This window comes from Zonotrichia leucophrys, chromosome 12 (assembly GCF_028769735.1).
Source record: "Zonotrichia leucophrys gambelii isolate GWCS_2022_RI chromosome 12, RI_Zleu_2.0, whole genome shotgun sequence".
Taxonomy (NCBI): domain Eukaryota; kingdom Metazoa; phylum Chordata; class Aves; order Passeriformes; family Passerellidae; genus Zonotrichia; species Zonotrichia leucophrys.
Genome location: NC_088182.1, coordinates 14,020,946 through 14,042,876, shown reverse-complemented (window position 1 = coordinate 14,042,876; position 21,931 = coordinate 14,020,946). Strand labels below are relative to the sequence as shown.

The 21,931-nt window shown below is 63.5% G+C and overlaps 1 protein-coding gene across 2 annotated transcripts; it reads right to left on the bottom strand.

The window, feature by feature from the left end:
• Nucleotides 1-332: 332 nt before the first annotated feature.
• Nucleotides 333-15,714, bottom strand: SLC38A3 (solute carrier family 38 member 3). Of its 2 annotated transcripts, none has more exons than XM_064724327.1 (16): nucleotides 15,585-15,714; nucleotides 8,222-8,373; nucleotides 8,004-8,088; nucleotides 7,796-7,911; nucleotides 7,262-7,335; nucleotides 7,089-7,181; nucleotides 6,925-7,006; nucleotides 6,277-6,359; nucleotides 6,062-6,120; nucleotides 5,444-5,617; nucleotides 5,244-5,323; nucleotides 4,536-4,636; nucleotides 4,318-4,442; nucleotides 3,817-3,961; nucleotides 3,252-3,355; nucleotides 333-3,145 (listed from the first exon to the last, which is right to left on the bottom strand). In XM_064724327.1, the coding sequence occupies exons 2-16, from the start codon at nucleotides 8,329-8,331 to the stop codon at nucleotides 3,041-3,043; spliced, it is 1,536 nt and encodes a 511-aa protein (XP_064580397.1). In that variant the 5' UTR covers nucleotides 8,332-8,373; nucleotides 15,585-15,714; the 3' UTR covers nucleotides 333-3,040. The 2 variants fall into 2 exon arrangements, with proteins under 2 accessions (XP_064580397.1, XP_064580398.1); XM_064724328.1 differs by lacking the exon at nucleotides 15,585-15,714 and adding an exon at nucleotides 8,730-8,817.
• Between the last annotated feature and the right edge of the window lie 6,217 nt (nucleotides 15,715-21,931).

Genomic DNA, 21,931 nt, shown 5'->3' with positions numbered 1-21,931 from the left:
GCCCTGCGAGCCCGAGGGGCGTGGCCAACGGGGCGTGGCCAAAGGGCGGGGCGCTGTCGGGGCGGAGCTAGTGGGCGGGGCTTGCGGGGCGGGGCCGCTCGGTGTCGGTGCGCGGGCCCTCCGGCGGCAGCGGCCGGTAACGGCGGGGGAGGGGCGGGGGTACACGGGCTGTGAGGGATGGGAGTGAGCAGGGACACGGGGTGGCCCGGGATAAAGCACGGTGTGTCCCGAGATGGACGCGTGCATGGGACACGGTGTGTCCCAGGATAGACGTGTGCGTGGGACACGGTGTGTCCCAGGACACACATTGGAGGGAGATGGAATCTGGGTGCTGCGTTTTGGGGCCCTTTGGGTGCAGAGCAGTGGGTGCAGCCCTGGGAACGGTGGTTTCGGTGATGCTGTGTTTCAGGGCTGCCTTCTGTGGAGTCTCGGTGTCACAGGGTGGTGGCTCAGAGCTTGAGCATCTCTCACTCCTCAGGGTCTCCTGCCGCAGGGGAAGGAGCTCCTTGGCAAGTTCTGGGGCTGGGGGTGCCTGTGACAGGGGATGGGTCAGGATGGGAGTGGGCAGGATGGGGCATCTCCAGGTTTCTCCCAGAACAGGGGCTCCCTCAGGCACTTGCCCTGTCCCCCATCTCCCAGGGCTGCTCCCTGAGGAACCAGAACTCCCTACAGGTCCTGAGGAGGGGGCCAGGTGTGCCCACTGACCCAGGCGGCTGGTCCGTGCCCAGGTGGCCACCCTCACTCCATGCCAGCCCCACAGCATTGCCTCATGTCTGCCCAGGCCCTGCAGCCTCTCCACACACCCCAGCGGCACCAGCTGAGCAGGATGAGGGCAGCCAGGGATGCTCTCCACTCAGAATGCCAGGGGAAGGGTACAGCATCTCCCGTGGGGTCTGCAGGCCTGTGCCCGTGGGCCTGCTGTGGGGGAGCAGGGCTGTTCCCGTGGGAGCGGGCTGCCGAGCTAATAAGGCTTTGCTAACGAGCTGGCACTGAGCCCAGAGCTGGGGCCAGCTGAGGGAGCGAGGGGCCAGGGCCGGGGGGGCTCACCCCCACTCCACACTGTGCCATGGGCAAGGGCTGGGGGCTGGCCCTGAGGGCACTGGGGGCACCCACTGCCCTGGCACCACGCACGAGATGCCCCAGCACCGCTTCCCTGGAGCCCTGCTTCCACAGCAGCTCCAGCACTCTCCAGCACTGCCGTGGCACTTGCTGGGCTCCTGCTCCTATGTATCCCACTCCTCAGGAGTCCCACTCCCCAGGGCTGTGCTCCCACTCGTGTTCTGTTGTCCTGGGGATCCTGCTCTCACAGGTGTCCTGCTCCCCAGGGATCCCACTCCCTCACAATCCAATTTCCCCAGGGTCTAACTCCCACAGGGGTCCCTGCACATCCATGTCCGTGTGTCTGTGCTGTCCTGCTGTATGTCCATGCTGTCTGTCGTGCTGTTCATCCGTGTGCACCTATGCTGTACATCCATGTCCATATATCCCTGCTGTCCTCACACACGTCTGTGCACCCGTGTGGCTTGTGTCCGTCTGTCCGTGCCACCTCAGGATGCCTGTGTGAGGTGCCAGCCTGCATGCCAACACCTCACCCACCCCAGTGATGCCCGAGACCTGGGCACATTCTCATCTTTATTCTCACCTCGGGCCTCCTGCCACCGCCAGCATCAGCCCCAGCAATAATTTACAGGTGTCAGGGTGGCCCTGGGGCAGCCAGGCTGGTGACAGGAACAGTGGGGCCACGCTGCACATGGTGAGAGTCCAGCGCCCCCCCACATGATATGTACATTATACAGAGCTACCCAGAGCAACACAACACGTTAAAAAAGATCTACTCTTATGTACAGTATTTATAAAAAGCATCCCAGCCTCCACCACCTCATAAAAAAATACGTCTCTTATGTACTTTGCCGCAGGACAGACCCCCCCAGCCCTGTGCTGCCCACCCTGCCGGGCTGCCCCCCATACTGGGAGGGGAGCTAGGGGGTGAGAGAGCCGCTCTCCGGGTTTTGGCATGGTTTGGATAGATGATCCCAGCGGCATGGATGGATGGGTGGATAGCCCAGGGTACAGGGCAAGCAGGGACAGCTTGGGTTGCTGGGGTACCCATCACCCTGGCATCTGGGCATGCAGACAGGGTGCCTCCAGAGCCCCGAGCTTGCCCCCAGTGAGTGCTGCCCCCAGCCCGCCCCCAAATCCCCCTCATGCCCCCTGGGTGCACCAGGCCCCAGCAGCCCAGCGGCAGCATGGATGCAAAGCCCATGGCGTGTGTGCCACCTCCCTGGAGCAATGCAGCTGGTCCCCCCCGTACATGGCCCAGGGGTCAGCAGGGTCCCATCCGCAGGCACCCGGAGCCAACAGTTCCCCTCAGGCTCAGGAGCAGCAGGCTGAGCACCACCAGCCATAGCATGAGGGCCACGCCTGTCCACAGGGACCGGGGTGCCCCTGCAATGCCAGGACAGCGGGTGGCATGTCTCTGGGGATGGGGGATGGCAGGGGAGAGGGCAAGAGGCTTGGGCACAGGTGCTGTCACAGGTCCGACCGCCCCGCTGGATTCCAGCCCCCACGGACACTGTTCATCAGGCTCTTGATGCTATCTGGGGGAGGCCAGGGAAGTGCCCAGCCTTGGTCCCCACGGCAGGCAGTGCCCTGCGCCCCTGGCAGCGCCTGCTGCTGCTGGTGGCTCTTGGGGTGCACAAGAGGTCCACCTGACAGCCAGCTCCGGGTGAGGTAGGGCAGTATTATTCTCCCCATTTTACAGATGGGGAAACTGAGGCGCAGAGCAGGGAAGGTGCCCGCTGGAGTGGCTGGAGGGCACAGGACCTGCCCCGGGCTCACTGCCCCATCCCGGACACAGGTCGAGGAGTCTCCATGCCTGCCATAGCTCATGCCCTCTCACCATCACCACAGGTGACGGGCAGCAACAGCAGAAGTCCCCAGGGAGTCCTGGTGGGGCTGCAGCATGGGGGCTGAGCCCAGGGTGGGCTCTCCCTGGGCACCGGGCGGGCGGGGGTGAGGTTGGCTTGGGCACCGGCAGTGGCTAGTGGCTGCCGCCGCTCTTCCCCCCACCCGTGGCCCAGTCGATGATGATGAAGCTCAAGCTCATGATCATGAAGACCACTCCGAGAAGGGCAAAGCAGGCAGCCTGTGGGGACAAGGAAAGGACTCAGGGATGGCCAGGGCGACAGGGTTCCTAGCCAGGCTCAGAGCCCCATGCCTGTCCCCATCCTTGTACCCCTGCCCACGCTTACCAATATTTTGGGGGTGGAGCGCAGCGGCTCCTTGTCCTTGGGCATGATGCGGATGTAGAAGATGGCAGGGAAGATGAAGATGAGGCAGGGAGCAGAGGTGGCACCTGGAGAAGACAGGGACAGAGTGGGCAGGGGCCTCCCACCCTGCAGCTCAGCCCTGCCAGCTCCACTGCCAGGACAGGTCCTGTCCACCCCCACCCCCTCCTTGCCCTCCCCAGTCCTGGCAAAGCCTTCCAGGAACCCAGGGACGCAGTGTGCTGGCACTGTCCCCACACCCCTCCCGCAGCCCTGGCACCGAGCTGAGCGCTGAGGGGGGGGAGCCTGGCCGGGGGGATCGAGGGAAACACGCAGGGAAGAGTGGTGCAGGCACTGCGCTGTGGGAACCGGCCTGCAGGACAGCCATGGGATGGGTGAGCCACACAACCACCTGGTCCTGGCAGGGTAACAGGGGAAACTGAGGCACGGCAGGGTCAGTCACAGCTGAGCACCAGTCAGGACAGGGGCTGGCATGCTGCTGCAACACCCCATGATCAAGGAGGGACAGGAGCAGGGCACTGCCACCCACCAATCAAGCCAAAGATGCCGAGAATGGAGGGGGCAAAGATAACGAGGAGGTTGATGAAGGTCAGCAGGATGACAGCAATGGCGATGTGGCGGATCCAGCTGAAGTCTTTCCCTTGGAACAGCATCTGCTGGATGGCCCGACGCACCTGGGGACAGGGACAGGGTATCACACTCCATCCTTGGAGCCAGGACCCATACCCCGTCCCTGCAGTCCTGCTGGTCCCCATTGCCCTCACTCTAACCCTGTCCCTACAGCCTTGCAGGTCACCATAACCCCTTTCCCTTCCCAAGCTCTGACCGTGATGCCCCAGTGGTTCCTGTCACCCCTTCACAGCCTTGTCACTGTGGCCCTCCCTCTGCCCCATCACCCCTGCCTCTGCCCCAGCCCTGCTCCTGGCACCCAGAATGTCCTGTTCCCCAGTCCCTGTCTTCATCACTGCCTCAGTTTCCCTTCTCAAAGCCTGGTGCTGAAGCCACCTGGCATTCCTGGTGGGTCACTCACCGGGAAGAGGACGATGGGGACGGTGAGGGTGACAGCCGTCAGCACAGCCACACGCACACACAGGATGAGCACATCAAAGGGATCCACCTTGTTGTACGTGTGCAGCAGCTCTGACTCCACACGGTCTGTGAACACCACCAAGGAGCCCCTGGGTGAGCCCCAGCACCATCACCCCCTGGCACAGGTGTGCCAGCCCAGTCCCCTCCCTGAGGGCTCACCGTAAAACGTGAGGTAGCCAAAGAGGGCAGCCAAGAAGTACATGAGGTACATGACCATGATGGAGATGTTGGAGATGCACTGCATCTTCTTCTTGGAGGGGCTGCAGGACATGGCGGGCTCAGCACAGCCCCGTGGCACCCGCTGACACCAAGCACCCACCCAGTGAGGAGAGGTGATGCCAAAACACTCTGGGGTGTGTGGGGGATGTGCAGAGAGGGGCTACGTACCCCTTCCTGGGCAGGGGGGCACCAACCAGCCACCCACGCTCTCTGGGTCACAGCACCCACCTCCCAGGGGTCACACCACCACCCCTGGATCATGGCACCAACATCCCAAGGGTCACACCACCACCCCTGGATCATGGCACCCACCTCCCAGGGGTGATACCATGCCTGCACCCATCCTGAGTCATATCCCACACCTCCCAGGGGTGATAGCGCCCACCCAGGGTTATATCCCAAATCTCCCAGGGGTGATATTGCCTACCCACCTACCCCAGGTTGTATCACCCACCTCCTGAGACTGATACCACCCATCCCAGATCCTATCAGCCACCATGCACCCACCCACCCACTGTCCCACCCAGGGTCATATCACCCACCTCCCCACGCTGCCCCAGCGCAGGTCCCCACACGGATGGCACTGCCTTTGGGTGGGCACCGGGTGAAGCCCACCCCTCCCCGTGGGTGCCCCCACCCAGGACTCACTCCTTCAGCTCGGTGTAGATGGGCAGCACCTCGGGGTGGCAGACGAAGGCGAAGGCCATGATGGGGATGGTGTAGGCTGTCTGTGTGAGAGGAGCACAACTGACTGCTGGGGGCCCAGAGGCAGGGGCTGGCAGCACCAGGACCACCCATGTTCACTGGGTGCATGGGCTGGGGGCTCACCCAGAGCCTCAGGTCCTTACCTGTGAGTTCAGGGTAAAGAAGCTGGGTGTGCAAGTGTCCTGCTCGGGAGCCTGGAGGACTGTGTAGCCATTCTGGTAGTCGCTGGTGCTGACAGTGGTGACATTGAGGATGCCCGTGATGTTCCCCTCCTGCTCTGGAAGTGGGCAGGGGATCTGGAACTTCTTGTAGATGACCTGGGGTGGGGGGGACATGGGGCCAGTCAGTTCTTGGTGCCCCCAGCTCCCAGCACACATTGCCCACATGCCCAGCAGGAGAGTGACCCTGCCGGGACCCCTCCCAGGGACACCTTTTGCTAGTGCTGCCCTGTGGCAATGCTGCTCCCCCAGCCTGTCCCTGTGGGGGTGGGCAGCAGGACAGAGCCAGGCAGCAGCACGTGGAGGGGCCACATGTGCAGATGCCCCTCCAGCACCTTCCCCCCTCTCCCTTTCCACAGCATTCGGTTCCTTCAGCCGAAAATAACCCAGCAGCTTGACAGCCCAGCCACAGCGTCTCTGCAGCCCCGAGCACCCGCTGTCCCTGCTGCTTCTGCTGTCCCCACAGCAAGCAGCCCGGCCTCACACCCCGGCAGGAGGGATGCTTGGCACCCCAAGGCACTGCCAGTGCCAGTGGGCGCTCACCGAGATCAGGAAGAAGACCATACAGCTGAGGGAGAAGCCGCTGGCATAGCCAAGGTAGCCTGGGGAGGGAGGAGAGTGGCTGCTGGGTGCGGGCTGGAGCCTTGCACCGGCTCAGTGTCCCCTCCTGGCCCAGCACATCCAGGCTGGCACCATCGCCCCGTGGGAGACCCAGGGTGCAAGGCCCCAGTGCCATGGGTAGCATCTCCCTGACTTACCCAGCTGCTTCATGAGCGCCAGGGGCAGGATAATGGTGACAGAAACCAGGATCACCAGGTAGTTCCCATTCATGTACCAGTCCCTGGAAGCAGAGGGCCTGCTCACCACCTCAGTCTGCTGGGGCACAGCAGGCAGAGGCAGCCACTGTGCGGGCTGTCTGCCATTCCTAGGGACCCTTCAGCTGGCAAATCCCAGGGGCACTGGTGTCCCCTGAGGCTGGCATTTCTGCTCTGCTAACATCCCTGGGGACCCCTGAGACAGCATCCTTGGAGACCCTGAGGCCAGCATCCCTGGGGGTCCTTGAGCTCGGGCTCTGCCTACCGCCAGAGTGGTGCACCCACAAGGGCTAGAGTTGCTAGTGGGGATGTGGGCATGGGGTGGGGGGACCTATACCCAACCAGACCCCCACCCTGCAGCCCCAGGTTCTGCTCAAGGAGGAAAGCCTGATCCCAAGGGGATGTGAGGAGCAGGGATTGGAAGTTCAGCTCGGTTTAATCTCACCCAGGGGCTTATTCAGCACTGACAGTTATCAAAAATAGTAGTGGCTTAATGACAGTAAATCCCTGCCACAGGCTGCACAGCTGGAGCCAGAGCCCCGGCGCCTGCCCGGGGAAGGCACGCAGGCAGCGTGGGCAGGAGGCACTCACGTGGTCTTCTCCTCCAGGTTCAGGAAGGTCTGGATGACCAGAGGCACTTCAGATTTGACAATGTACAGGTAGCTGGACATGGCTGCAGGGCAGAAGGAGGTGTTGCTGCACTGGTGTTCTCTGGTCCCACCCCATCCCCAGCCCCGGCGTGTCCCCCAGCTCACCCCCGATGTTCTGCAGCGTGATGGCGATGGCTGCTGCCAGCTTCCCCGGCGTGCCGAAGGCTCGGTAGCCCAGCTGCTCATAGGCACGGATGCCTGTGGGACAGGGAGCAGTGGTGGTGGGTGAGAGTCAGGGTGGGACCCCCAGCACGGCCCTGCTGAGGATTGGCACTCACCCACAATGCCCGAGGACTTGAGCAGCAGGTGGATGGAGTAGCTGGAGAGCAGGGCCACTGCTGTGAGGAGGAAGCTGCAGGAGGAGAGCACAGTTACCAGTGGGTCACAGCACAGGGCTCAGACATGGCTGTGGGGCAAACCCCATGCAGATGTGCTCTGCCTGTGGGCAGCTGGCCCAGGATACCACCCCCAGGAGACCACCCTCTTGCCTCAGCACCAGCTGGGTGTTCATGGGGCAGATTCAGTCCGTATCTCCACACCCAAAAGGAGCCATCACTCATGTCCTTCAAGCTACTTTTGAAAATCTGACTTTGTAGTAAGGAAGGCAAACCTTCACCCTCCTCCTCCTCCCCCCCCCAAGTGGGGCACGGCACTCAGGCAGACTTTTGCCAGCAGTGGGCATAGCTCAGCCAGCAGGACACTGGTCCCTGCATCATCCCAAGCCAGAGACTTCTTTCTTGCCTGCACCCACCGATCCCCTTGGAGGAGCCCCCCACACCTGGACAGCCCCCCCATGCCCCCATGACACTCACAGGAAGAGGATGATGCCGGTGTTGGCCATGGCATAGGCCAGCCCCAGGATGCCGCTGCCCATGATGGCATTGCTCAGGTTGAAGACCGACATCCCGAAAGACGTCTTCCCTTCAAACTGTTACAGGACACAACAGGGAGGGGATGCACCAGTCACACTGGGAGCTTGCCCCATCCTACCCTCACCACTGTGCCCGTGCTGCTACTCACATCAGTGAAGTGTGTCTGCTTCTTCTCTGCACCATGGGGCAGGAACTCCTCCATCTCTGCCACGCCAGTCTGGTTCTCTTCAAATCTGTCCATGGAGGGAGAGGAGTGAAGCCAAAGCAGAGACAGGGACCATCAGCCCTGGCTGGTATCTCACGGGCAGGGAGCAGCTCGGAGGATCCCCCAAGTCCCTGCACTACCCCTTGCCCTGAGTGCCCTACCTGTCACCCGCCAGTGAGGGGACAGTGGAGGCGGTGAGTGCGGCCGCGTGCTTCCCGTTGGGCACCAGCTCCACCATCTCGGCCTGCAGGGGAACGTCCGTGGTATCCATGGCTGGGAGACAGCTGGGCTTGCTATGGGCTCTGCTCAGGCTCTGCAAGAGGGAGGCAACAGCGGTCCAGCTCTGGGCAGGAGCACGGGAGGGGCTGGCCTGGAGCCTCACAAGTCCTGCCTCCACCAGGGACTCTGGAGCTGGGCTCAGCACCAGCGCTGGTGGCACGGCAGGGATGGGAGGGTCACCGAGCCAGGCATCACGGTGGTGTGCTTCTTCTCCTCCCTTCTGCCTGCTCAGCACACAATGTCCCGCGGAACTCAGCCCCAGCTCCAGTGCCCCACCAGAGCCCCAGTGTGCGGGTGCCCTCTCGGCCAGCGAGACATCCCACAGCCCACCCCGTCCCCTTGCTCACAGCACAGCACTGCGCTGCCCAGCCCCAGAGTCCCCATGCACACCGCCTGCCCGCCTCCACTCCCCTGCCCGCAGCTCTCGGCTCCATGACTCAGTTTCCCCTCCTGCAGACGGGTGCCAGCAGGCGAGTGGGGGCGTTTGGGAGGGCGGCTGAGGACGGGGCAGGGAGCTCAGGGACCCCCCAGCCGCCGTTATGTAAAGCCCGTGGTGCTGCCCGGCGCGAAGGGCTCACCCGCGTCCCGCCGCTGCCGGGGTGCCAAGGCGGGGGGCTCGGGGGCACGTCAGGGCTGGACAAACGGAGCAGGAAAGAGCGCGGGCCCGGGAGACAGCTCCTTGGCAGGGGAAGGCGGCCGGGCTGCCGAGCGCGGGACGCCTTGGCACGCCGCACAAAGCCGCCTCTGTGCGAGCCCCGGCCCTCCCCGCCCCGCTGGGAAACGGCACAGGGTGGCTTTCTGGGGCAGGCTGGCAGCCGGGGCAGGGTCCCGCCACCCCCCACTGCCCCGAGGGGCTGGGGTCTTGTCCGGCTGGCCAGGGGGCTCCACACTGGGGCTATGTCCAGCCAAGGGCTGCTGCCACCCAGCTGGAGGTTAGGCCTGGCTGGGATGCAGTGTGGTCCCCAGTACTGGGAGGATGCTGCTGCCCCCCCAGCCCTCTGCCTGGGGTCGCCATGTGGTGAGCAGGGGACATGCCCATCTCTATGCTCCCAGGGGACTGGTGTCCCCAGAAATCTGAGGAGCCTTCCCACAGCACAGTCAGGTCCAGCAGTCCTGCTGGCACGCAAGGGAAGGATGACACGTCAGGGTGTGGGTGCCAGCACCTCCGGTCTCCTGAGCTGCTGCCCTGCTTGTCCCTGCCCATCCAGGCCACAAAGACCTGGCAGGGTCATCCCAGGCCACACACTGGCTGCTGGCACTGCCAGGGGGGCCGAGCCCCTGTGGTTGGCCCGGGGTGGTGGGCACATATTTGGGCCACCCTACCTGTAGCACCCAGCCAGGTGGGGAGGCTGAGGCAGGACACAGGCCAGCAGGAACCAAAATGAGAAGGTTCAGCCATGCGGGGGACGAGAGGGAAGCGCAGGGCGGGCTCTGGGTGATGATTTATCCCCTCCACTAGGCCTCCGCTTGGGATGGATCCAGGCATGAACAAGGCTGCCAGCACGTCCAAAAGCCACCGTTAACTCTGCGCCTTCCCACCACCACAGGCAGGCATCGCTGAACCCACTGCTCACCCAGCATGGGACTGGGGGGGGGCACCAGATCTGTGAGGTTCCAACACCTCCCTAAGCCCCCCAGTGCCGCTGGGCTGCCTGCGGGCAGGGCTTCACCGCATCCCGCTGGTGGCACACAGCATCTGCCCACTCCCCTGCCCGCTCCCCCACGGGCGCCAGGAAGGCTGGGCACTCTCGTCTGCAGCCCCTTTCTTCTCCCAGGTTATAATTACACCTCTATGGGCAGCTCAGGAAATACCAACTTCTTCCCCCAAGCGTCTCTCGGAATAGCAAGCGGCACGGCCGGGCTCATTCAGCATGCACCGGGCTTCGTGCTGCCACCCAGACGCTTCCTCCCGCCGGGCAGCCTGGCACGGCCCTGGCACAGCCCTGGCACAGGCCCAGCACCACTCACTGCCACTTCCCCAGCTGGCCCTGGCCTTTGCCCCCCGGCCAGGCTCTCCTGGTGGCAGTAGCCAGGGCAAGGGGGGAGATGAAAGAGGAGGGAGCATGAGACGATTCGATCGGGCAGTGTGAGCCCTGCCTGCTGCTGTTTGCCTTGCGATAAGGCAGAACAGCAAATACAGAGTGACGGGCGGCCCTGAAGGGGTGGCTTGGTTCCCCTCCAGGTGGGGTTGGTGGGTTCACCACCTCACTGTGTGCCCACCTTAGCTGGGAACCCTCTGCACGGGGCAAGGAGCATCTCCTCAGGGATCTCCTCCCTCAGGGTGCCACCACGTAGAAGAGATGCTGCCATCTTCACTGCCATGCTGGGTAGCCACACGCTGCCTGGCATCATCCCACTCCTGACCAGCAGCTCCAGCGCCCACTCACCCAGCTGATGGTGTGGACCTGGCCACATGCATGGGCACAGAACCCTCCAGGCTGTGGCACCCAGGGCCGCATTCCTGGGGGTGCTGGGCAAGCTGCATCGATTTCCCGGCATGTGCCTCTCTGCTGCCTGCCGGGCTCTGGGACACAAGGACAACACTGCAGCCAGACCTCCTACCTCTGCCAGGCTGCTCCCAGAGCTGGTGACACCCCACCAACACTGCGGGGTGGCCAGGCAGCCTGGGCCGGGCCCCGGTGCTGTCCCGCAGCCCCGGCAGAAGAACACGGAGCCGGATGCGTGGGACGGCACGTCCCGTCCCGCCGGCCACGTCTGCGCTCCCGGGCAGGCTGCGTTCGGTCTCGCACGCTCGTCCCGCCCGGCCAGCACACAGCCTGCCCGCCCTCGCTGCGATGGGGACACGTGTGTGGGGCGGCCCGGCTCCCAAATCCCGGCCCTGCTCTGGCACACGGGCAATCCTGGGCTCACCTCGGCCCCCGGCCAGCCTTCCTCGGGGACCAGGGCACCGCTGTGAGGGTTTCAGTCCTGGAAGGGACCGCATCCCTCTCTCTGCCTCACACCTCCCTTCCACGCACCTCATTGAAAAGGTGGAAAATCCCCGCGGGAGGCGGGAGCTGGGGGCTGGGCAGGGGAGCTCCGTCGGCAGTGCCAGCAGATATGCAGGATGGGAGGTCCATTGCATCAGGCAGCGGGGCCAGCAGGATGTGTATGACCCTGGGCGAGCCTGGCTCCTGCGCTGTGCCCGTTCCCCCGGTCAGGGCCCGGCCCGGCACAGGCCCCAGCAGCACACACGGTGCCGGTGGGAGTGCAGCACACGGGGACAGGCAACCAGTCCTGCCAGCCCTGCCTGTGCCACACAGTGACAGCCTGAGTGTCCCCACAGCCCGCAGCACCCACCTGCGAGCCCCCACGGCTCTCACCTCTGCCCAGCGAGGGCACAGGGTGTCTCTGGCAGCAGGTGGGTGCTCCCCCAGGCCGGGGACCCCCGCAGGGCACAGAGTCCCTCCCCATCTCCTCTCCTTGCAGATGAATCCTTGTTAATCCGGCCCAGCTGGAGCCGTGGGACTATTCCGGGTGGTAATCCGGCTTTAGCGCCAAGCCTGCCGCAGCTGCCGGCCTGCCCTGCGTGCTGGCAGCCAGGTATCCCTCCCATCCCATCCCGCCGCTGTGCGCCGGGCACCGCAGCCCCCCCGGCCCAGGTGGCCGTTCGGGTTTCAGCAGAGCTGGGCACACAGGTCTCATGTTCCCTGAGGCTGTGCTGACGAGCGAGCCCTGCCAGAGAGATGGGCAGCAAGGGCAATGGGCAGGGATGGCACCAGCCATGTGCCCCCAGTGCCATCAGCCCCAGCCCTGAGGTTCCCCCCAGCACTGAGCCCAGAGTGAGCCCAGCCTGGGGTCCCTGGTCAGCCTCTGGCACTGCTGTGGGCACAGGGGGTGTGGGCACAGCTGGGCAACAGCCCAAACCTGGGCACTCCCTGGGCAACCCCTACCCAGGGAAATTGACCCCAGCAGGGCACACAGCAGAGAAACCCCTCTCTCCTTGCCTTCCACTGAGAACTGCTCCCTACAGTTGCTCTGGGAATATCTTTGCCTTTCCCCTGAAGCACACACAGGAAAAGCTTTCCTCCCAGCCTGTCTTCCTAAAATTAGTAACCCAAACCTGGATTTAACCTGTGCTGTTCCACCCCCCACCTACTAGCCAAGCAAAGGCAGTGCCAGGGTGCCACCTCCCACAGAGGAAAGGGGCACCCAAAGGGGCAAATCCAGCCATTCAGGGGATGGCCAGGCACCCCACTTTGGGGCAAAGGTTCTGGGGGGTGCCCATGTGGGCATGGGATCCCCAGTAGCTGTGGGAAAGGACAGCTGGAGGAAAAACCTGCCTGGGGCATGGCTGGAGAACCTCTCTGGGTAGCCCTGCTGTAGACCTTCCCCAAACAGATCCGTGGGAGATTCTCCTGAGATAGATCCACCTGGGATCCTCTGCAGATGACAGCCCCACCAGCTGGTCATGCCAGCCAGCCCCACTCATGCCCCCAGCACAAGGTGGGTACAGTAGGCACTGGGCTCACCTCACCTCACCACAGCTCAGCCTTGGGGCAGGCAATTCCCCCAGTGCTCCAGCCAGGGCAAGACAGGCAGTAGCAAGTAGGAACAAGTGGCTCTGAAAGCTGCTGTCCTGGCTAGCAGGGCTCTGGCAGCTGCCTGGGCACTTCTGGCCATCTCTGCTACACCATGTGGACAGCAGTGTCCATCCAGGGTCTTACCTCTAGGAGCACAAGTGGCATCTCTGTCCTGGGGGACAGCTGTACCTGAGCCTGGGAATGGTGTCTGGGACACACCAGAGAGGGGAAAGGCACTTCAGGGAAGGGAGTGGTAGAGCCAAACATCATGGTGGGGCCATGGAGAGGGTTTCCAGTGCCAGAGCCATGGTGCAGCTCAGCCATGGCATCACCTGCCAGGCACAACAACAGGATGCCACGACAACCCAGGATGGCTGCAGGTGTCAGCCATCACCATCCTGCCACATCCTCCAACATCCAAGCACCAGGACAAGGCAAGCTGGGAAAAGCAGTGAGGAAGCTGAGGCCAGGCAAGGGGAGTCATGTCCAGCACTGGGACAGCCTGGGCTGTTGCTGTCACCTGCCAGCTTGAGTCCATGTGGTACAAGGTCAGGTGGCAGGTACAGCTGGCAGCACGGGGATGGGGACAGGGTGGGCACAGCACGAGGCCGATGGCACTCAGTGTGGTTCTTGGGGAGGCTGGGTGAGACACCAGCTTGAGCCCAAAGCATCTCAGGCAGTGCTAGGCTGTACGATGAGTTTTGCTATAAACTTCAAACACTGCCCTCCAGAAACACAGGGCCGCCCAGGGAAGGTGGTGGCACAGGTAGTGGCACTGCAGAGACTGATGGACAGACAGTGCCTGGAAAAGGACATGTCAGGTTTCCTACCACACCTCTGGAGTTCTGTTTTGCCTTGGAAGCAAGATGCTTTCCAGGGGTTCACACTCTCCAAAACACAACTGGCCTTAGTGGGATGACATGGAGGGGTCAACAGCAAAACCTCCAAGGTGCCATTTGCTGCTGGCAGTGCTGGGGACTGTCCCTCCATCAGGAGGGACTGGTCTCAACCACAGCCTCACGTGCCTCTGGCACCTCCAGCACAGCCTCCTGTGGCAATCAGGAGCCACGATTCGCCCAAGCCCCGTGGCACCACCGCTGTGCCTGCCCATGGCACTCTCACCATTGGACCAGCCGGACATTTGCTCCACAGGGTCAGCGGAACCGGGCTGGCCGTGCCCCGCTGGCATGGGGGACCCAGCCGGTCCCAGAGCTGCGTCAGCAGCTGGGGAGGCACGCGGCGGCCGAGACCCACGCGGCGAGGAGAGCCGGGGCATGGGGGTCCGTTCTGGCCCCGACCCGCCTCTGTTTTCTCAAGGGTTGCACTTCCAAAGGAGCCCGTGGGATTCCGCTCCTTCCCCCATCCCCACGCGCCAAGGAAAATAGGCTCTGCCGGCGCTTGTTTGTTTGCCGTGGCCGCGGCCCCGGCGTGTGATTACAGCTGCAGCACGGCCGGGTGCTGTGGGGCCCTTTGCGCCCCAGCCAGGGTCCAGCAGTGCCAGCAGCCCCGTGCCACCCCCCAGTGGAATGGAGTGTCCCACTGCTCCTGAGCATCCCTGGCCACCTGAGCCAAGGCACACCAGCACTCTGTTCTGGGACACGGGACAGTGCTGCCAGGCAAAGGCACCTTTTGCTGGGGTACCCCATTGAAGCCACAGGGACCAGACAGGTCTAACACCTCATCTTGGGCCTGGTCCAGCACCAGTGGAAAATTCCCCATCTCCTGTGCGTCAGCTCAGTGCAGCCATGCCCTCCGCAGCCAGTCAGGGTTCTGCGTCCCTGCCATCCCACCTGTTGGGGACTTGCCAGGTCCCCTTTCTCACCCATGCCACCACACGGCTTGGGGGGCACAAGTCCAGCAACCACCTGCCATGGTTCTGTTTCCCTTGGGGAAGGTTTCTCTCCAGTGGGACTTTCACAGCTGACACGGCAGAGAGAGCCACCACACCACGCCGGCTGGCCCAGGGCACGCGTGGCCGACAGGAACGCAGTGTGCTGCCCGCCTTTCCACGCTGCTGGCCCGGCCAGCCAGGCTCTATTAATACCCCAGCCCGTGGAATCCCCGCACGCAGGTCCCAGGCAGCCCCGGTGCCCGTGACGGCCGGCACCGCTCTCCCTGCCAGTGCCCCCCGCCCCGGCACCCCGGCACCCTGACACCCGATCCTGCCCACAGCCGCTTCCAGCCTTCAGAAACATATGTCATTCCCACGGGCGATTAAAAATTAAAGCAGAAAACAGGGAAAGTAAAGGGAGTTTGGGGGTTGGTGTCACTGTGAGGATCAGCGGAACGATGCACGCCGAAGCCCCCACACCGCGCTCCGGGCAGGGGCAGTGTCGGGGCGCTGGGCTCTGCCTCCCCCGGCACCCGCGGGATCTGTCACCCACCCGTGGGAAGGTGCCAGCCGCTGGCAAGTGGCAGGAGTACAGCAAAGCAAACAGCCCCGGGGCGCTAGCACCTGCCAGAGCTGCCGGGCCCCGGAGCCTTCCCCGTGCTGCCCGGAGCCGGGAGGAGGAGGAGGAGGAGGAAACGCAGGAGGAGAGAGAGACGGGCTGTGAGAGGAAAGCGGGGCCGGCGAGAGAGAGATGAGAGAAAGGACTGGATGGGGTGCGGAGGAGAATTAGGGGAGCTGAGGGGTCCGAGAGCCCGGCAGCCTCCAACCACGGAGCTCCAGGGAGGAGCGAGCCCGGGAGTGCGAGCGGCAGGGGAGCTCGGAGAGACCTACCTGCCCCCTCTCCGCCGTGCCTCTGCTGCGGGCTGGGGCGAGCAGCCCCCGGTGGCCGGTGCCGCGGATTAGAGACTATCCTGCGACCGTAATCCGGCGGAGCCCGAGATTAAACCGGACCCGATCCCGCCCCCAGTGAGAAGGCTCCCAATCTGCTCTCCGCCGGAGCGCTGGGGAGGGAGCGCTGGGGAGGGACCGCCCCCATCGACTGACCCCTGCCCCGCCCCGCCCCGCTCCGGCGGGACCACCGCTCCGCGGGCACGGCCGCCCCCGGGGCATCGCCCCCGCCGGGCATCAGGGTCCGCTGGGCATCGCCTGCCGCCTGTGAATCACCCCGCACCAGGCATCATCCCCCCCGGGCTGTCAGTGTCCAGGCAGCGCTGCCCTGTGTGGAACGGGGCAGTCACCAACATCCCCACGCACCGCACACGGCACCAGGTGTTTGTGCCCCTCACGGCACCCGGTGTCTGTGCCCCTCATGGCATTATCACTGTATGGGGCATCCCTAGCCTGCCAGGTATTGACACCCCACCGGGAATCCCTGCCTACAGCAGCCGAGGCTCCTGCAGGAGGCCAGGGGCCACTTCCAAAGAAGCAGGGCTGGGGCAGCTGCTCTAATCTACCTGAAGGGATAAATCCAGTACATGCTGAGTGTAGGCACAGCGTTTTCCCCGTCCTTTGGTCAGATTCTCTCCCTGGCCTGGGAAGCTCAGGCTCTCTCCCACGTTAAGCCAGCCCAGCTGCCTGCCCTGCTCATGGTGCCTGCTGCCCCCAGAGTTCTCACCCCAGCATCTCAGCACACTGGGAAGAAACAACCCATGTGGAATCATCCCAACAACACCCAGAGTAACTGGGCCAGCCCCCTTCCCCAGTCTCCATCAAACCTCCCCACTTGAGCCGAAAGATGTCTATTTTCATGAAGAAACAAACCCCCAGTTCCCCAAAGCAGAAATTTCTCCCAAGTGCATCCCATATGCTTTAGGGAGAGCCATGAGCTCTGGGGAGTCACCAGCTGTGTCCCCAAAGATTCCCTGTACCTTTACAAGGTCTGCCCCCCCCTAAACTACCTCCTGCTCCTCTGTCCTGCCCAGCTTTTACTTCAGAGGAACATTTTGGAGGTCCACGCTTGAGAGTCCCCTCAGGTCCCATGCGAGCTGCAAACCCTGCCCAGCTGCTGTGCTTGGGCAGAATGGCTCCTCACGCTGCTGGAAGGTTTTATTTGTGTTATGCATATCTTTCATAAATCCTTGCGGAGCCTCGGGCAGCCTGGGATGGAAACGGCTTTGCCAGCCAGCAGCGAGCGTCGCCATCGGGAGCAGAGGCAGCCTCCCTCTCGCCTGGACATCGAGGGATGTTAAATATTCAGTGGCAGCTCTGCCCTCCCGCTCCCGGCAATCCCGCGGCTCCTGTTACTGCCGCTCTCCTTTGGCTGCAGACATACATCCATTAACTAATTTCTAATAACAGCAGCATGCGTAAGTGCTGAACCAGCGCTGGCTGGCACGCCGGGGGACTGGAGGCAGCCAGGTTTGGCAGTGTGACGGGGGAGCCAGAGGCACCCAGAGGATGGGCATGGCTGGCCTCAGGCCATCACTTTAACCCTTTCCCTGCTCTGGTGAAGGCGGGTGCAGCCACGTGGCACCTGCGGAGAAGCGTCCCGGGCTGGGCGGCCACGCGTCTCAGCGGGGCTGGAAAAGGCGGCAGGAGCTCCCGCCCTGTGAGCAAACACAGCACAGGTGCTGGGCCTGGGGACAGCACTGTGGGCCCGTGGCACTGGGCGCAGCCACTGCCCTGGGGCAGCGTGCTGGAGGACCTGTGGGAAGTGATTTGGAGGCTGTCTGCTCCTTCCAAGCCTCCAATGCCCTTCCCCTGCTATTGGCACTAATGCAGCCATGTCTGCTTTGTCCTGTCCCCTCTCTTGTCCAGCATGTGACAGCCTCACTGGTGTTCTCACTTTCCAGGTGGGCAGAGGACAAGGGCTCCACCGTGTCAAGCTGAAGCTTTGTGGAGAATCAAAGCAGTGAGGAGAGGGGGAAAAGAGAGTGAAGATGTCCCCAGAACCTCCCAAAGCTGTCCCAGCACTCAGCACACAGTAGCTGCAGGCTCCTGCAGCCAGGCTGGCAGCACAGAGAGGAGCCATGAGAGGGGTGGGCTAAGACCCTCTCTCACCCCCTGAGCCCTCTGGTCACCAGGGCTGCCCCAGTGCAGCTCTGGCCAGTCTCACCAATGGCTCTGCTGGTGTCAGGGCTCCAGTGGATTGCAAAATTGCAGCCGTGCGGTTTTCTCCAGCTGGCTGGAAAGTTTGACGCCGGATTCCCGTATGTGAGGAGCCTTCAGGGGAGCACGGCCCAGCACGGCTCATCTCTCCAGCAGCCTCACCAGTGGCAGGGAGCCGAGTGCTGTGCCAGAGCCTTGCCCTCAGCACACCCCCGTGGGCTTTGCCTTCTCACCATTTCCCCCAGCCAAAAGCTGCCCTGTTTCTTATCCTTCAGCCATGCTTCCAGATCAGAGATTAAAGGGAACCCATAAAACCCTGGGCCTCAAATGTCACAGCAGGGACAAGGCCAGGAGCCGGGCGCAGAGCAGTGGGTGCTGTGTATGGCCAGGACACGCTCTCCTTGTCACGCTCGGCTTCCTCCCCAGCCCTGAGCCCGCTGCTGCCTGCCGCTGCCCGCTGCTCCCAGGGCCCAGATGGCAGGAAGATAGGGCAGAGATAATGCTGACATTTGCAGCCCAAGCAGCACTCCCCTCACCACCACTGTGACCTCTCGAGCAAGAAGTGTTCCAGAGATTGCCCTTTCCAGGAACGTTCCAGAGGGTGCCTCTGTCCCCATCCCTGGGCATCCCACAGACACAGCGCCAGCACACACAGGGGCTCCAAGAGGGAGCAGTTGCAGAGGGTTATGCATCCTGAACCATGAAGAAGAGAGGCACAGAAGGAATGCTGACTGTAAGAGGAGAGGGATGCCTGTGGCCAGCAGCACGGGCTGGGTGGGCTCCAGAGTGACCCCAGGCCATGTCCAGGGCTGCAGCCTTGCTCCCCAGCCCTCCCTGCACAGAAGCAGCCCAGTGCTGGTGCCTGTGCCTGCACACAGAGGGGCTGGGGAGCAGCTGGTGCCCCCTGCCTCGCCCTTGGCCGCCTCCCTCGCGGCACACGCTGTCATGTGGCAGGGCACAACAACAACACGGGCTAATTGGTTAATGTGATTTCAAAACATGATTTGCAATTATAACTCACCAGAGAGCATTCAATGATCCCGCACATCGCAGAGTGGGTTTTTCTCCTTCGTTTGTTCCTGGAACCTCGAAACCAATTAACTTTACAGAAGCCAGAAGCAAAGCACTGCTCAGCAGACCTGAAGGGTGGGTTATCTCTGTGCTCAATCGCTCAATCTGGGAACCAAGGGCTGCAGGACGAGCCCCGGGGTAACCCCAGTGCTTCTCCCTGCACCACTGAGGGGTTTGGGGGGACCTACACAGGCTCCCCCAGCTCCAACCCATCAGGCACCAGGGCTGCTTGGGAGCACTTGGGGACAGGAGGATGCCCTGAGCCATCAGGTGTGGGAATGAACTGTTCCTGTTGGCACAGGGACACTGTCCCTTCAGTTCCCCCCAGAGGTGCTGGCACCTGCTGGCAGCCTGCTCCTCTCTGCCACCCTCACTGGACAGCCGTGTCCCCACCATCCCCATGGGCAGCACCCACAGCCCCACCAGGGCCAGGGGCTTTGCTTCTGTGGCTTGACAATCCTGCAGCAAAGGCTTAAATGCTGTTAAGGTAATTAAGCAAGGATTTAGCAAGGACTTGAATGCCTTCAAATGCCTTTCAAGCCAAACAAACCCAAGTAGCCATGATGCTCCTGAAACATCCAGCACCCAGTGCCCAGCTCCCCTGAGTCTTGGCTTGTTTCCCCAGTGACCCCAATTGCTGGGCTCTGTTGCTCCCCACATCCCCCTGGAAAGGCAGACATGGGACCAGCAGTATTTTCTCTTGGGTGGGCAAAGCGATGTTGGGTTCCATCAGCCTCTGGAGGGATGATCTGGCAATTATCCCTCAGGATGGTGACCTGGCACCACTCTGCAGGGAGACCCCTGCTCACAGGGGAAGCCTCCCATGTGCACAGGGCCTGAGTCTCTCCGGGCTGGGAGCTGCCTTCCATCAGCTCCCCAAGCCTCAGGGAGCTCAGCATTGCACCCTGCAGCCACCCAGGCTTCCTGAGGACAGGGAGGGAGCTCAGGCAGCTGCCAGAACCTCTGGGGAGGCACAAGGTGATGCCAGCAGTGCAGCATGGGGCAGTGGAAGGAAGTGTGGGGCCGTGTTGGGGGGTCTCCAGTCCCCGGGGAGGGGCTCTCCTGCTCACCTCCAAGCTCCCTGCAAGCTGCCAGGAGTGTGGAGCCGGCTGGGAGCCCCTGGGGGATGCCAGGCACAGTGCCCAGGGCCTGGGCAGCAGGGTGGCAGATGGCTGGGGAGCTGGGGACCGGAGAGCAGGGGAGGAGCAGGGACACCTTTCAGCCCACACAACTGTAGCATCCTTGTTTAGAGTTATAAATAACTGGGCCAAAACTGGAGCCGTGGCCACAGCCCTGTCCCTCCTCTCCCCAGGGCGCTGTGGTCGGTCCAGGGCTGACCAAGGAGCAGATCTGGTCCCTGCAGCCCCAGTGAAAGGGCAGCCTGCTCTGGCTCCCTGCAGAGGCACCCACAGGGCTGTCCTGAACCCCCTCCCCGGCTGGGGTGACTGTCACTCCCAGGGCTAGACAGCCCACCACAGGCTCCTGCCTGGTGAGATCCAGCAGGAGAGGGGATAAAGGCCCTTTCATGGCCCATCAGGGGAAAGGATTCAGAGAGAAGCACAAAAGGAGGTGCTGGCAGGACTGAGGCTGCCGTGTCCCACAGCAGTGGGGCTCCTGAGCTGCCCCAAGGTGGATGTGGGTGCCTGCCCAGCCAGGGGGCAGCCGGGGAGCTGGGTCTGGCAGGCACCCCTGGGTCCCTGCTGGCACCACCCAGCCTTGTGTTTGGGTGGACTAAACCTGGTGCTGTTTCAGGCTGGGCAGTGCTGGCATGGTGGCCCTCTCTGGGGTTGGGAAAGCCCAGGGGCAGCTGCCCCTCTCCCTCCCCTCCGAGCTGTACAACAATTGGCTGCCCGAAGGACGCCGGCCTTGATCCGCGTTGCTGGCCGTCCCCAGGGCCGAGCAAACAGAGAGCAAAACAGCCCCGGCCGCTCCTGCCACCGCCGGCATGCGGCCAGCCCGGCACCCCCGGCCAGGGCTGCTGTCCCCGGAGCTCTGCCACGCTGCCCTGGCACCCAGCTCTGCCACCCAGCTCTGCCACGCTGCCCTGGCACCCAGCTCTGCCACCCTGCCCTGCCACCCTGCTCTGCCACCCAGCTTTGTCACCCTGCTCTGCCACCCTGCTCTGCCACCCAGCTCTGCCACCCAGCCCTGCCACCCTGCTCTGTCACCCAGCTCTGCCACCCAGCTCTGCCTGGTGCTGCCAGGGGGGCAATGGTACCGACCCACCCGCCCCACAGCCGGGAGTGAGCCCGGGGCTGCAGGGCTTGAGCCAGGAGGAGGAAACAGAAACCGGGATCAGCACACACCGCGCTGGCAGAGGGGCTGTCCCCAGCGGGGGAAGCGAGGCACAGCCAGTGCCTGTGACCGCTGGCCCTGCGCGTGGGGTCGTCCCTGCTCGCCCAGTCCAAGGGTCAGCTCGCCCACTTGAGCCCTGTTTGCCGTGGGGCTGGGCCCGTCCCTGGGGCTGCAGGCTGGCCGGGGGCAGCTGCTTGGTGGCAGGAGGCCAGCACAAGCCCAGGGCACGTGCCATGGCCTTGCCCAGCCACCTCACATGTTTCCCCCACAGCCCAATTCCCTGAAGCCTTTTCCCACCCGTAGAGCACGGTGCTTCACAGAAGTCCCCCTGGCACCCTTCCCAGACCTCCCCTGTTGGAGAACCACCCCAGTCCCACCAGATGCCAGGGGGACACCTGAGGCCAGCTCCAGCCCCATGTCCCTGGGCACATCCCACACCTTCCAAAGTCCTACCACCCACTCCGTGGCACTGCTGGGACCCCCACCTGCCTGTGAGCAGCAGCACGCACGCTCCACCGGCCTGGTGGGCAGCAGGAAGTACGGATGAGCGCTGGGATGGGATGGGGAATGGCATCACCAGCAGGAGCAGCCACCGTGGCGCAACGGTGACACAACGGTGACACCATAGCAGCGTGGGATGGGGATACAGGCCCCCAGCTGCCCTCTCGGCACTACGGCTGTCCCTGGGAAGGTCAGGCCATGGGTGCCAGGCCACGGGCGGCTGCTCCAGCTCCGCCGGTTCTGCCCTGAGCGCTGCCGCCGGC

Bases quoted from the DNA above. Each gene is read 5' to 3' on its own strand.
- SLC38A3 (XM_064724327.1), bottom strand. From the start codon at position 8,331: ATGGATACCACGGACGTTCCCCTGCAGGCCGAGATGGTGGAGCTGGTG. The intron at 6,360-6,924 runs GTGAGTGCCTCC...CTCTGCTTCCAG, and splicing joins AACCTGGAGGAGAAGACCAC to GGACTGGTACATGAATGGGA. The intron at 4,637-5,243 runs GTGAGTCCTGGG...CATGTCCTGCAG, and splicing joins ATCTACACCGAGCTGAAGGA to CCCCTCCAAGAAGAAGATGC.